Source organism: Aythya ferina (assembly GCF_964211825.1).
Source record: "Aythya ferina genome assembly, chromosome: 1".
Lineage (NCBI taxonomy): Eukaryota > Metazoa > Chordata > Aves > Anseriformes > Anatidae > Aythya > Aythya ferina.
The window spans coordinates 25,213,051-25,229,108 of NC_140296.1; the positions used below are offsets into that span (position 1 = coordinate 25,213,051).

Here is a 16,058-nt window from a genome sequence, read left to right on the forward strand (position 1 = left end):
TTTGAATTTTTTTTTTCATGTTTTAAACATTAAATAGGTTAATTCATAAAAGAGCTGCTTCCTCAGAGTTTTGGCTCATGAAGCCAATTTTTATACAGAGTGCAAGCAAATAATCAATGAACCTGAAAAGACTGTTTACTCAATGATAGAAAACATGTTTTCTTAAACTGTATTGTTCCTGTGCTTGAAAGTGATGGAGAGCAAGGTGCTTTGTTAACCTTAACAGATATTTGCTATATTTAATCCTTTTTCATTCAATTTAGTTACAGCCTCAAGTGCTACCCACCAAGAATAAAAAGCAGTACTGCTTGCAAGAACAAATCAACTGTTTGCTGTTCCTCTCTCACTCCTTTGAAGAAATTTTTGCATTACCATCTGACCCAACCATCACCTCAGGCTTAACCCAGAAGGGCTTTCTAGGTCTAAATAAATTGGATGCAACCTCTCAAGTCGGACTTACAGCAAAGCATCACTTTCTAAAATAAGTCAGTTCCTCCAGCTCTGGCAGTGCTTATAATTGTAAAGCATCTTTTGCATGCATGTGACATTATCCGTTTAATTAACAAAACAATTCCAGCAGAGGACAGAATTCTACTACAAAGTAATCACACAAGAGGCTATCAATAATGTTCACACTGATAGAAACACTAAAAAGCGTGTATCACATATCTATGTAAATATTCTTTAAGCAAGCCACTATTCTATCACAGTCCAAATCTATCAGCATCAGGAAAAACAGAATCTACAATCAGACTCCCCAATTCTGAATCTCTGGAGCATATTTACATAGCAGGATATCAACAAGGCATTTGACTTACCTTCTATGAGTTCTAACATGGACAAAATCTTACTGTTTAACCTGACAACAGCGAGCAGCAGAATTCCTGCTCTCTGCTAAGCCAAGCTGTAGCCAAGCTGAGAAGCAATGGGATTAGTTAAGGATAGCTAGGGCTGCTCACAGAGTGAGCTGAATGCGATGCAGGATTCATAAGCAGAAGCCTTTTCTGCGTAAGGCTGACGTCTTCAGAGCAGCAGTGGGAGGTGCAGGTGCTGTCTTAGGGCTACATCAAAGGTGTCAATTAAGCATAATGCTGCTGCTTCACAACGCTGAGCCACCGCAACCCCCACTCGCTTTCCACGGAGCCCCGAAAGCCTAAGCAATTTTATCTGCTGTGCACTGAATCATAACGAGGTGCCTTTGGGGGCAATATACCAAATGACTCATCTGGAAATCAAAATGACAATAACTCTTGTAAAACCTTGGCTGACTGGCAATCTAGCAAATGCTAATTCCTTTGGATAATACAGTAGGCATTTTTAATGGCTTTTCCTTACTTTTTACATAATGCATTGTTCTCACTGCCTAATACTGGGCCTGCACATTACAAGAAAGAAGCATACCACACTGTACACATCAATATATAAAATACATTATACTGCACGATAAATGATGACCCCTCAACAAAGATTAGTGATTAGCACCTCAAAATCATTTTGTGCAAGGTACTGTTTAAGATAGGGGTGCACTGTTTTGTACAAGCACAGGAACAACTAGAAATGGTAATTGCATTTCAATGGGATCCTTTTATAGAAAACCATTCCACTCATCTAGGCTACACATTCTCTTTGTACAGAGGACAATGGTTTGTATATAACAGCACTGATTCAAATGCTGTCCAAAGTGTGCGGGGGAGAGCACAAGCATATGGACACATTCACTGAAGGGCATCCAATACTCAGCAAAAAAAAAAAAAAAACACAACACATAGGTCTGGCCAACTGTACGCTCTATGACTAAACCCAAAGTCATTAGCAATACTTTTGAAAACAATTAGGAAAAGGGATACGGGAAGACATCAAAAATGAGCTTCTTGGGGTCTCAAAAATTCTGAAGTTTTTCTTTATTTGCGTTTCTTTTAAACAAATGTGTTTTAGACTTACAAACTAATACTAAACTACTGCTATTCACATGGACCCTGACCTCAAGACTGCTACTGCATAGTAAGACTTGTGCTCTGTCTTCTCTTTAAACCAAGCAGATTTTCTTATTATTGTTAAAATATTAAGATAACAGGTACACTTTAATAAACTTTTTAGCACTAGGCACAGGTTCCTGTTCCCTCTGGATTGACTGCTTCTCTATAATTTCCAGGATTATTTTTTCTCAATTATTTTTTTCCCAACTGCTACTGCAAATTTCTGTCCTGAAGAGAGAAACTTGAGGGTACCAACTGAAAACAAAGAAGTAGATGCAATGGTGCCTTTGACTCATGTACCATGCTGACGAGCAGTTATTTTAGATGAAAACATGAAGTATTATAATCCCTAAAAATTACTCACTTGCCACTACTGGAGCATCCGGAGTGCTTAAGCTACGCTCCAATGTTCTCCCCAACAGCATTTATTTTTTTAAAACTGAAAATGATGATAGCTGTTTTGGTTGTGTTAGCTGTCTGAAATAAGTGAAATCAAGAGGAAAATAATGTACCAAGGCCTTCAGGATATTAGTTTGCTCACCTCCTTATCCATGTCCAGATACAAAAGCGCAGAGTACCTTAAAAGCCTATCAGGGTTTTTGTGAGCACACAAGGACTTCCTAAAGAGAGCTGTTTAGGAAACTAGAGAGCTGACAACTAGTTCTGGGGATGAGATCCTTTTTACCAATCACTGGGTAAGTACAGTGTAGGCTTCTACATTTGAAGTAGTTTTCCAGCTCATTTTAACCAACTTGCTGTTGTAGAACAAGCTGTATCATCCTGAAGCAACTGTCTAAAACATCTGTTCGATAATGTGCTGGAAATGTCCACTGCGGTGCAGACTTCTAAAGTCAGGCAAGATAAATCCAAACCCACACATTTGGAGGATTGGTATATAGTTGACACTAAGCAAAATTATCAAAATTCTCCTCCCCCTATCAATTTTGATGGATTTCATACCAAGCACAGGACTCCGCTAAACTCTGATGTCCTAAGGCTGTAAGAGGTCTACACTCGAGTCATCTAGAAAAAGGATTTGGGTGATGTGGGCTCTGCTCCCAGCTCTCTATACAGTTCTCCACAATATCCAACCTAACTCAAGTCATCCCGACCGTTCTTCTACTTAGGCTTTACGTTCTGGCAGAATGAGCTCTCTCAGCACATCGTGTTGTCTGTCTTCTGGATGTTCTGCATATGTAGGGATATGCATTTTTATTATTCCTAATTAACGTAATGCCTAAGACAGAGGTCACAACTAGGAAGAAATGGATATTCCTAATAATTCCTCAATCTACTGCAGTAGTCCTCCTTTTTTTATCTTCTCATTTACAGCTTGCTGGCCATTCCACCTCCAATTCTAGTTTCTTACAAATCATTATATTAAATTTCAAATTGAGTTGATATTTGGTGCTGTGGAGCCAAAAAATGCAGGACTGATTGTGATCACCTCCATCAACTCCACTTACAATCACAACACCATTCTTATATATCCACTTTATGACCAGATGACATGGCAACAAATATACGAATAAAATCTGTAATATTTTATAATAACGCATCTCAGATAAGTATAGGAATATAATCTAAACTGCTCCAAAATCTATTTCTGTGCATTCTGCTCTGAAAATTCGTTCTTGTCCAGTATCTGCACTACATTTCTCACTAGCTGATACAGCTCATGTTCCTACAGGGAACCCTGATGTAGATAAAGACATATGAAACTGGTAAATCACTGTTGTGATTAATCATGTCATTGAGTGAGGCAAGAGCTTTCTTGTCACTTTTATTCATAAAATGGCAGGGGTCAGAGACATCAGCTTAACACACAGTGCCCTCCCATCGTCTCATGAAAAAGATTTATCTGTTCAAAAATTCACAGGTGAAATACATATTAAAAAGCTAGAACAAAAACAAATTATTATGGCTGTTCTCAGAACACATAATGCACATGCTCAGCTGTTGTGAACTCCTTTGCCTGCGGTCATCTCTCCTGAGCTTGGATGCATAACAGGGCAGGAACCTGTCTTTTTTTTTTTTTTTTAACACCTGGCAAATGCATGAAGGTAGAAAAAAGCCTCCACAAAAAAGAACACTAAAGCTGGATACCATTATCTACTGAGATAAACGAAAGATAGGTTTTCATATGAAGATGTTTATAGACCGGTCAAAATGCTGTAAGTAGAAAGTACATTGATAGCATTCCAATAGGTAAGTCATTCTGATAGTGCACCTTTTTATTAAGTAATAAAAACAAAAAGTGAGAGGAGCTGAATTAAAATATCAAATGCCAGTCTGAGAAGCTGCCGATGTCAGTGCCATTACATTAAAATCCTACTCTGCCATAAAGCTGCCTGTTGATGTGCTAGTATTTGTATCCTATAAAACATGTTGAGATGATGCTGCTTGTCTACAAAAGTGGTTTGCCAAACAGAAAAGTGTGCATGAAGAGGAAAGAGGAGACTAAGAGAAGTGCTGGTTGTTTTGCAACCACAACTTATTCATGACTAGGACATGCAACAGCTGAAACTAAAAAAAAAAAAAAAAAAAAAGATTTACAGAAGTTACAACAACATGTGTAGGTCATATTAGCAACTGTTATCTAGAAGATGGTGATGCCAGATAACCACCTGACCGTGTCTCAGTTACTCTTGTAGGTTGTCAATGGCCTTTTCAAAACAAAACTTTTGTTTCAAGATTATGTAATTTCTAAGTGTTTAGGGAACAAAATCCTGCCTTTTAATTCCTTCTCATTTTGTATTCTATTTGTATACATTTCATAATTTTTACCTTCGTTGCAAAGAGGAGAGTTTGTGCAGAGCATCGTGTTCCTTACTGGTCCCTCAGTAAAGACAAGGCTTTGTCAAGGCTTTGTACTTTAGTGTGCAACTTTATCTCTGGTTGAGATAAATCCCAGGTAATCAGTACTGCATTGTTTACAGCTGGAGCTAAACTGTCCTTTCAAAATTCAGTCCTTCCTAGAGTTTATCAAGGGCCACACAAGAGGCTTGACAGGTCCTCACAGGCTGATCTCCACAAGGTGTCCACTAAGATGACACTGCTACCTCAACCTCAAGTCAGCTATGTCCAACTATCAAGCACAGAAGTGCTGCAGACGTAGACATTGCAGACATGCCCAAGACCTCAGAAGACAAGATGAGATTTCCTTAATATTAACATAATATTTCCTTAATATTAATAATTCCCTGAAATCCAACAGGATTTTCTTGTTGCCTCAGAAGGTGGCTAAGTACCTGCTGTTGGCTTTTGCTCTGCATTTCATCAGAGATGTCTATGATCTTGGCAGTTAATTTCACCTAGTGCTTAATCTAGACAGCACCTACGTGTAATGCAAGATTTAATGAAAATCTCTATTTTGAACTGTTTTGCCTAATTGGAAAGATCAGGATTCTCAAATTAGACTACGTGAATGGAGTACCAACTTTGAGGATGTTTCTTTATTCAGCATTTAACTTTTTCATTCTTTAAGAGCATCTAGCCAAATCTATTTCTCCTACTGACTCTTGATTTTTATTATAAGCTATAAAATAATAAAACTTTTTTTTTTTTTAATGATTAGTAACAAATACCAACAGCATAAATAAAAAAATAAAAGCAAGCCAGGATCAAAGTAAAAATCATCTGGAAATCCCTGGGTCTGTAGGATGACTCCATCACTCCCATGGGTTTGTAATCCTGGCTTTGAGAAAGTTTCGTTTCAGCATATTTATTACAAAAGCTGTCAGCTGAGTACCTGTAATAGTGTGAATAAAACCATGTGACCCCACCAGAGATAATATGATATGTCATGTTCCTTCCTTTGGGATCCAGAAGACCTTCTTGAGTCAGGTGGCTGAAGAAGGGTTGTTTCTGGATAACAGCCGAAGGATGAACTATCAAGCTAAATGAAAACATATCTTTTTACAAAGGATCACAACTACTTTTTTTTTTTTTTTTTTTTTTTTAAATAGCTGAGAAAAGTACAAGCATCTGCTCTAGAGAAGCTTTCAGTAAGATCCAATTTCTATATCCTGAAACACTTTTTTCTCTAGGGACCATCTACATTTTTGATCGGCTTTAGTTTGATGTGTAACTCCACAATGTCTTCGCCCAGATATAATTTTTTTTTAAAAAAAAAAAAAGCCCAGCCTTTGGTAATACTTGAGACATTCTTCACAAACATCCCCTTTCTCATTCGGAATAGATATGTATCACTCAAGTTACTCTTGAGATATACACTTATCTCACTAAATAACCAAAATTCCAAAATAGCTCTTCTTAGCATCAAACCAGAACCACTGTTACAAATAAGATTTCAAGCATCTGAAATATTTTGGGTTATAGTTTGAGGGTAAAAAAAAAGTAGTTGCTTTTTTTTTTTTTTTTTTTTTTTAAGCAAGTCCTGAAAACCACAGTTAGGATTCATCTGAATGCAGTAACTTTCCTTAATTTAACAGGCTGAGGATACAGTAATTCCAGCTGCCTCATGCTGCTCTTGATTTGATTAAAAATAATGATCATGAAGAAGTAAGCATTGCTCTCTTCAAATCCATTACCTCTTCACCTGCACTGAGGCTGCCACCAGTGGTGTTAATTGATAGCTGGACAGAAGCCGACAGCTACTGAATAGCTGTCAGACATTCCTAATTTTCAGTCACTGGCAATGGGCTGATACCTGGGTCTAGCTGAAATTTAACATCTCTTTTGTCATCTCCTTTCCTGAGGAATATCTGATGCCAACAAAAACATCAAAGGCCCTAAGAAGACATCAGGACAATTAAATAGAGGCAGGATTATCTGTTGCACTTGGAACCAAACTTTAGCCCTCTGCCTGCCTGTGAGCTGATGCTGCCGTTCTCTGCTTCTCTTCTCTGCCTTCTCTGTTCCCCACTTTTCTTTTCTATTTGGACTGAAAGTGTTTTGAAGCAGACAATATCTCAAATGTATTTGTGAAAAAACAGAAAGCAATCATCCTGCAGTGAGATTTCTGTCTCATGCTGCTATTTTAAAGCACTCTCAAATGTAAATAAAAAAAATTGAACAAAACACATAAAAATAGAGAAGTCGGCCCATACCACAGATCTTACTAGCTTGAATGTACACTTTTAAGGAAAAAAAGTCTTCCGTGTTTGTATAAATATAGGATTCATCTGCTCCCAGGTGCGAGGGAGGCTATCAGGAAAATAAAAGCATACTAAACATATGTTGTCTTAAAAAAGGGAAAAAGCAAGGCTGAAAAAGAAAGCTGAACATCACCTATGTAAATGCTTACAGTTCTCTTCAGTATGTCAGGAAATGGTGTAAAAATGCAGATGCAGCTTTTTGCTCACTTAAGATTGCATTAGCTCAAGGAAGGGTGAGGAGCATGTGTCTGTCATTCCTTTATAGCTGGACTTGTATTTCCTCATCCTGAATTACAGATTTGAATCTGCATAGCACTAAGCCCTGGTGTAGCTTCTGGCTTCGCTAAGTGTCTCCTTCTGCAACCCTGCAGCCTGTTCTCCAGTGTGTCCTCGAGACTGTGGGGCAGCATTTTGCCTTACTCTCATGCTGTTTTCATCTCCTTGCACCTGCAAAGCCCAATAGTGGCAATGGCAGGTTCTGGACTTTCAGGCTTGCTACTTGATGGTTCTCTGGAGCAGTGGCTGGGAGCTCACCAAGGAAAGGGGACTCAGCATCCTTCGCCTGTTCCCATACACAGTCAGGGACCACCACAAACAGCAAGCTTTACACATTAGGGGCAACAGCCCTTTTAGCAGGATTTTCTCTAAAAATCATTTGTTAACATTACAGAAATTGTCATCTGTGGTGGTTTTACCCCACTGGGCAGCTGAACTCCACCACAACTGCTCTCTCACTCCAACTCCTCAAAGGAAAAGGGAATGAAAATACGATGGAAAGAGCTCAAGGGTTGAAATGAGGACAGGGAGATCATTCCATAATTACTATCAGGGGCTAAGCAGACTCAGCATAGGGAGATTAATATAATTTATTGCCTATCACTAGTGGACCAGCACAGTAAAAAATTAAAGCAAACTAAAAACACTTTCCCCTCATCCACACTATTCTGCATCCTCCCCCTAGACATGAGGGGAATGGGGGATGCGGTCAGTCCCTGACGCTTCGTCTCTGCCACTCCTTCACGGTCCCTCTCTGCCCCTGCTCCCTGTGGGGTCCCTCCCACAGCATTCTGCCACCCCCAGACTCCTGCTCCTGCGTGGGCTCCTCTCCACGGGCTGCAGCTCCGGCCCGGGGCCTGCTCCTGCGGGGGCTCTCCATGGGCCGCAGCCTCCTCCAGGCCACATCCACCTGCTCCACCGGGGGCTCCTCCACCCATGGGGGGGCTGCAGCGTGGAGATCTGCTCCATGTGGGACCCATGGGCTGCAGGGGAACAGCCTGCTCCACCAGGGGTCTCTCCCTGCACAGGCCGCAGGGGAACTGCTGCTGCCTGCCTGGAGCACCTCCTGCTGCACTGACCTTGGCTTGGGGTCTGCAGGGCTGCTTTTCACCCCTCTCTCCCAGCTGCTGTTGCACAGCAGTTTTTGTCCCTTTCTTAACTCTGTTCTCCCAGAGCCACAATCAGCATCGTTCATGGTTCAGCTCTGGCCAGCAGCAGGTCCCAGCTGGCTGGAGCTGGCTCTGATCTGACATGGGGCAGCTGCTGGGCCTTTCTCACAGAAGCCACCACTGCAGCCCACCTGCTAACAAACCTTGCCATGTAAACCCAATACATCTTCAAAGCACCAGTTTTGGTAATAGAGTATTTCTCCAAACTTACAGGTGTGAAACTGAGACACAGACATTAAAGAAAACCAAGCAACCCACCTGCCAGACACACCACAAAACTACCCCCTTCAATTTCTGTCAACAACTTCAGAAGCTATTGGGGAAAATGTGGGCAACTCCATACCACTATTTGCTCAGAACAAGCACCTCATGGACTTCAATGCAATTTATAAACATTTAGTTCAATCAAAGTCAGACTTAGTTCACTTATCATTTGTAATTCTGTGCCAAAGAGGGGAACAGTTCCTGAGGATATTCAGGTGCTTAAGCCAAAGCAGTCTGTTCTCATTTCCTAGCCTCATTTACACATTCATTCCTCTAACAATGTGTAAACAACCCAAAGACAGTGCCTTCATTAACTCTAAAAATGATGAATTCCTATCAGCTATCCTTTGCTAGAAGAGAAACAAAGTAATACTGACTACCTACATCAAAGATTACAACATACTATAGATGCATGTAGCAGAGAATTAAAGGTAACTGATATCCCTTCATTTTAGGATTTTGACAGTTTTAATATCTAACTGTTATTTTTACATTTATGAACATCTATACAATATCCTTGTTTTGACCCGTGTGGTTATCCATGTGTATTATCTCGATAAGGGCAAGAATTGATGACTGAACCAGGCATCTGATCCTTTTCCTTAGCAAGAATGTGCAAACTTTTAAGAATGCAGTAAGAACCAAACGAGGAATCACATTCTTTCTAATTAGCAACCCATTCCTCTCTATATAGCTCGTTTGGCTTTTTTTTAAAAGGGCACACAATCAATAATACTTTCTGCCTACCCAGTATTACTTCTTTTCTCAACTTGCTGCTTTTTACTATGTAACTCTTCACAAAATGATACAGCTTTATTTTGAAATGTATATATAATGTGTATATATATATGTATATGCACTTATATATATATGTTGCCTGTGACTGGAGCAGAGAATCAACCCTTTCTCAACTATTTTTTATGTTTATACCTAATGAGAAAAAAAACCCTGACAGGAGTTGTTCGCTTAAAAAAAAATATATATATAAAAAAAAAAAAAAAAACAACAACAACAACAACTAAAAGCAGTTTAAGAGCACAGCATAAAAAAAATACGCATATATACTCAGCAGTTAACAAAAACACAGCAAAAGTGTAACTTTCAGATATGTACTGGTCATTTAGGAGCCGCTCTTAATAGTGAGATGCTTAATGTAAGCAACATAGAAAAAATCATCTGCTCATATGTGCACTAGACAGTAATTTCTATATTCTGCTACAGCCACATGTACGTAATTCCAATTAGCAGACAACTTTTTTAGGCTTATTGGACAGCAAAACATTGAAATCTACATTTTCTGCACTTCTTTGGATAATTTTATTTTTTATTTAATACCTGAAAGCAGGTGTTTTCTTTGCACTGTTTTTTAGTGCAGAGTCTAACATCAAACTGTATATTTAAAAAAAACCCTACTAATTGCTATATTTTAGTTGTTTTTTTTTTTTTTTTAAATCTCTCTCTGCATGAGATTAAGATTTACTCACTTAATATTTCTCCTGCATTCTCCTGCTACTATTTGGAAAAAAAACAAAACAGAACAAAACAAAACACCTGTAACATCCACACACCAAATAGGGCCCCCCTTGCTAAAGTTTAATTTAACTTTATTCCATCAAGCTACAAAGAAAATAGCTTAAAATATGTTTAAAAGCCAGTCTGTGAGGCTCTTCCTCACAATTCATACCTGTTCCCATCACTTCTTTTCAGGCTTCTCTATTTCAGCTGTTCTTAGGATGCGTGGGAGGCACACTGCCTCCTAGCTTCGCTACCCACATCTGCGCCTCTGTCTCATTGTGTCTCCCCCACTTTTCTCCTTCCCTGAGCAAGGATGTCTTTTTTCTCGGTTTACTCTTCTTGTGGAAATATGGTTCCAGTTGGTCCATACTTCCCCTCTTTGAAACCATCTAGGAGCACCTGGGTAGCTGGACCATTCTGATCACTACTTCTCTTTTCCCTAAGGACTGGATGCAGGTAAGAGAGAGGTCCAGTATGATGATCACTTCCCCAGAGACAAAAGACGTAAGGCAGGAAATAGTGAGGTGGCTCTCAGACAGCTCTAATGTTTGTCTCTTTCAACATCTGTATTCACAAGCCATGCTGCACATGCTGGATTGGGTCTACTTAACTTGCTCATATCAAATATTATTCGTATTTGCAAGCAAATTATTCTGGCACGTTGTCTAATGTACTTTTGTTTATTTATTTGTTATGCTTGGGAAGAAGCTGCAGGAGGGAACTAGTCATAAACTACATGGTGGGAGAAGCTGCGAAAGCAGCCAAAGCAAGGCCCTTCAGACAGAATTAGAACTTTTTAAAGCTTTTTGCTGAGCCTTCTACAGCCTGTACCATTGGCTTGTTCAGTCAACACTGATTTATCTCTTCCTCAGCTATCAATGCACCTCACATTCACATCTGTATTTGCGTTCTGTCCTTGCTCTGTCCCTCTCCTCAGCATGCGAATTGTCTTTTACCTATCCATTCCTCGCTGTTGGCTCATAACTTCCCCAGAAACAAAATACAAAATAAATTATGAAATCAACCATTTGCAAGCACAGATCCTACACTGAGTAACTTTGACTACTTTCTGCATTTTTATTCAGTTCTTAGTAGAAGGGATACTTCTTTTTGTCAGTCTTTAAGTACTGGAAGCAAAATCATGCAAGAACAATGAAGGAAAACTAAGAGAGTAATGCAAGAGTATGATCTGTAAAACACTGAAGAATTCTTTTATACTGGAAAGACACTATCTCAAATGCAACTGAGAAAATAAGTGAATTTTTACTATCAACTATTTTACACACAGTTCTTGCCAGAAATGTGGTATTTTAAGCACATTGCTAATTGTATTGAAACAGGCTGCTGTTTTTTAAGAAAGATTTCTCGCTTGCTTTACCTGAGCTGGTAGAAGCAGGAGACTTGCTGCGTCGGGATGGACCCGGGCTCTTGGTGGTGCTCCTACGTGAACTTGAAGCTATTTTGGTATAGGAAGTAGATTTCACCACCCGACATTCTGCAAGACAAAGAAACCGCATAAGTTAGCAATTAAGAAAGCCAGCAAGATTCTGAAGCAGAAAGAGCATGAAAAGCACAAACACTTAGCCCACGCTTGTTTTCATTCATCTTGAGGAGTTTTATGGGAAAATATAAAATCTGTATAAATGGCTCCATTAAAATCCAAGTACAGTATGTACCACTTTGCAGACAAAGAACTGCTGCAGCAATCCAGACTTTCAGATACCATGGTTACTGCAGGTACTTAGGATTGCTTAATTTAACAGTGCCGAGACGACACAATTTTTTTTTTTTTTTTTGCTTTTGAAGATTTCAGCACAAGTAATGCAGTGGTTTCTTGTAAATGATCCAGTTGCAATGTAAGCATTTTTGCCAGCCTAGGCAGTCTCCTCTAGCAGAACCGGAAGGCTGCTCTTATATATCAAAATGTTAAGACTGAAGAAGATGACGCAGGTGTCTGTCACTCATGAAAGGTTTGAAGAAAAGTGAAGCAGGTTTGTTGCTCCTGCTTAATCCTCTGGTGAGCAACAGCCCACATTGTGGGCACACGCAATTCATCACAGGTTGAGGGAAATGGCACTACTTGCTCATAAGAGACATCAGTAAAATCAATGAAGAGGCGAAATTACCCTCCCACTTGAGAACACTGCAAGATGTTCAGGTTAGAGTTTACATACACCCACACGGCTCTGTAGGCATTCTTGCATTACGCCTGCAAAATGGTTCTTGGCCTGAGGATGAAAGAACTGGGTGTGCATAAAGCTGATATCTTGCAGTCATAATGGATACTAAATTAATCACCAGACATATTATACAGTCAGGGGAAAAAAAAAAAAAAAAAAAAGATTTCCACTTCTTAGCCAGTATACTATTATAAGTCTGCAGCAATGTTTACACTGTATTCACCTCTCAATGTCAGTATACTTGTTTAAAAATAAATAGACATTTATTTCTGTATCAGACCTGTTCCCCATTTTCTTCCCATGGTTAAGTTTCTCAAAATAGGTTAAGAGAAATAAACAAGACTTTTTTTTTTTCCTCCCTAGTCAGAAAATACTATGTACAAGCCTGCACATTATTTAGTCTTCACAGATGATCAGTGGAGCCTGTAACATAGTTTAGACAGATTAGAGAACAAAGAAATAAAATTGAGCATAACTAATTAACTTAAATATATCCACCAGAGAATGATGTCATGAAGTGTATTTCTCTTGGCTGCCCTAACTGCTTGTCTGTCGTCAAGCTGTTGAAGGAAATGGAAGCAAGAACTGATGCGTTACTGAAGGAATGCCCGGCACAGCTGAGAGCACAGAGGACCATGAAAAGCCCTGGTCTTACCAAGAAGCCTTTCTTCCTAAACTCTCCCATCTTCCTAATGCCAAATAGCAGCTCATTTCTTTCTGTTGACTTTTTATGCAATTCATTGATGGCTAATCTCATCGTTAAAGCAAGCAACGAAACACCTAACAGCCAATATAGAATTACAGAATGTTTGATCTTGTAAAATTAAGACGTCATCCCGGTGCAAGTCCCCATTCACAGGAATCAGTCAGGAAGATAACTGCATGTTGTAATGGAAAATAAAACAAAAGAACAACAACAACAAAAGAAAACCTAAAATAGAATGATCCAAACAATCAGAAACCATTAGACTACAGTCATTGGCTTAAGAGCCTATGAGGAAAACAGTCAGCTACTTAATGTAACATCCTCTACTATGTAAGAGGCCTTCCTCTACTTTCATCATATGCAGAACACAGTATCTGCCTCCTTTTCTTGCAATTCATGCTACACACTGCACCTTATCTCTCATCTTACTACAATTATTAACTCTTATTTAAGTTTCGGATACCTTATAACCGCCCAGAGTCAGAATGAGAATAGAGATAAGATTCTCCATTCAAACATGTATTTCTCCTCACATTACTGCAAAGGACCACGTAGAAGGTAATATGAAAGACAAGAATAGGCACCTAAATGCACATCCAATTTATGTTTCTATCCTACTGATAAAATCCTGCCTCAGACAATATACAAGACAGCACTTATTTTCACCCAACAGATTCAGAAATGAAAGAAAATAATAAAGTAATTCTCCTTCACCTGAGCTTCGTCACACGTGGACAAAGAAGATATGTGTGAACTGAAATGCAGAGCTGTTTTGTCACCATTTTCCTTCTCCCCTGGCAAAAGTGCTCACGCTTATATGCTATGGAAGGGTGTTACTGTTTGTAGGAAAGAGGAAGGGTGGGAGCCATCAGGAGATTTGACCACCCCTCACTACTGACAGTCCCCTTTATAAAGAGTGATGTTAGGCGTGGGCTGCAGGTTGCCCTGATGGGCCCAATATAGACCATAACCTGTTATTTGAGTAACCCTGCAGTAGTGGCATAGTATTCTAGGAGAAACCCACCTTCCACAGCTAGCTGAAAAATGAATCTTTTCCCACTGGAGAAGAAACCCTTTTGGGTGACCACATGTAGATGAGGCCATACCTGGAGTACTGTCTCCAGTTCCGGGCTCCCCAGTACAAAGAAGACCTGGACATACTGTGAAGAGCCCAGTGGAGGACCTCAGAGGTGATGAAGGAACTGGAGCACCTCTCCTGTGAGGACATGCTGAGAGTGCTTGGACTTTTTAGCCTAGAGAAGCCTCTTCCTACCACCCAACACCATGATGAGCCCGACTCAGCCTGCTTGGTGGAGATCCAACACTTCTCCACAGGCACTGGGTGCTGCTGGGAGGTTGTCCCAGGGTCATCCTGTCCCCAGGCTGAACTGGGCTCCACCAGCTTCTCCTCACATGGCCAGTGCTCCAGCCACACGTCGTCATGATGGTCCTCTGCTAACTCTGTCCAAATTAGTGATGCCTGCCTTGAACTGGGGGGCCTGAAACTGGAGACTATCCCAGACGTGGCCTCCCACATGCTGAGCAGAGGGGCCTGGCTACCTCCCTCTCTCTACTGGATCTGCTCCTGCTCGCACAGCCCTGGATCTGTTAGCATCTTTTGCTGCCAGGGCTTTCTCTCTTTTCTAGTCTGTCAGAGACTTTTCCCCTCTTTCCTTGTTTTTCTACTTGTACAAACCATTTTAAAATCAGCTATGAACGTCTTTGGCACGATTTTCTTTTTCCTCACCATAATAATTTCCAGGTTGTGAAGTTTTAAAAGATCATAGTTCAATACTCTCGCTGTTCAAACACCACTGTGAACCCCAAGGTAAGTTTTGTCAAAAGCCATTTTTCCTCTAGGTTTACAAGTTTATTCATAAAAGGCATGGGCTATGGCATGTGCTGCAGATACAGGCAAACCTTCAGTGCTACACACACCAGGGCCAAGGCAACTCATGCTCACAAACACTAAAAAGACTTGCAGGCACCATACTACCATGGTACTTGTTGCAAAAAGGTCTGAGCTCCCATGAACAGTTTATGTATGCAATTATGTTGTCACATTAAGTTTGGAAAATTAAGTTTTACTGCAGGCAAAGATCCCACTCAGTAACCACACAACCACGGCTTGTCTCCTCTAAGACATCACCATAATCTGCCAGTTTCTACAGGAAAACGATGTGTACATAAAGAAGAAGGGAAAACAAAACAAAACAGTGTGGTTTTTAAAACCATACTTTCTACTCAGTATCTATACGGGTACAGAAATATGTACTTACCCTCTCCTCACCAGCAGTGTTCCCTTAACTACAACAGGTGCTTTGTAAGCCATGAAACGGAATAGCATTTTTTTCCCCAATTTTCTTTTGATGCCAAAACTGTACCAGAAATAGATCTGAACTCCTGACAGAAGACAGTTATGCTGTCTTTCTCACTCATGTTGGCATGCTCAGCAAGGGGAAAACATGACATTTTTCTATCGTGTGTTCAGTGAGGAAAGAAACGTTTCACAAAGCTCTGGTCCTTCCTCTCACCATCGATGAAGATTAAAGCAACAAAATGATGATACCCATGGTAAGCAAAAGAAGGTCAATTTCAAGGTCTGATCCCAGACTTTATTGCTTTCCAACTCAGAATATCAGATAAATAAGAATGTTTTCCAGCCAAAACATCTTGCAGTAAGATGTTCCATTGTGTAGCTACAGACCGAACTACAAAGTAGGGGACGATAAACACAGACTACCAGCAGTGAGACTAACAATGTAGCACTGCAGTCCCTTTACAGCATGCAATATTACTACAGAGGTCTGAGGCATTTAATGGACATTAACAACAGTAAGGCTGAGGAAAAA

The 16,058-nt window shown here is 40.0% G+C and overlaps 1 protein-coding gene across 5 annotated transcripts in view; it reads right to left on the reverse strand.

The window, feature by feature from the left end:
• The window catches only part of DCLK1 (doublecortin like kinase 1), a 240,959-nt gene that overhangs the window by 67,367 nt on the left and 157,534 nt on the right, over positions 1-16,058 (reverse strand). For 4 of the 5 annotated variants that reach the window (XM_084511579.1, XM_084511577.1, XM_084511578.1 and 1 more), the window contains exon 5: positions 11,699-11,815. In XM_084511579.1, the coding sequence (XP_084367705.1) occupies positions 11,699-11,815 (117 nt within the window). Of the gene's footprint in view, positions 1-818; positions 1,005-11,698; positions 11,816-16,058 lie in introns of those variants that run through there. The other variant, XM_084511580.1, reaches the window with a different exon arrangement.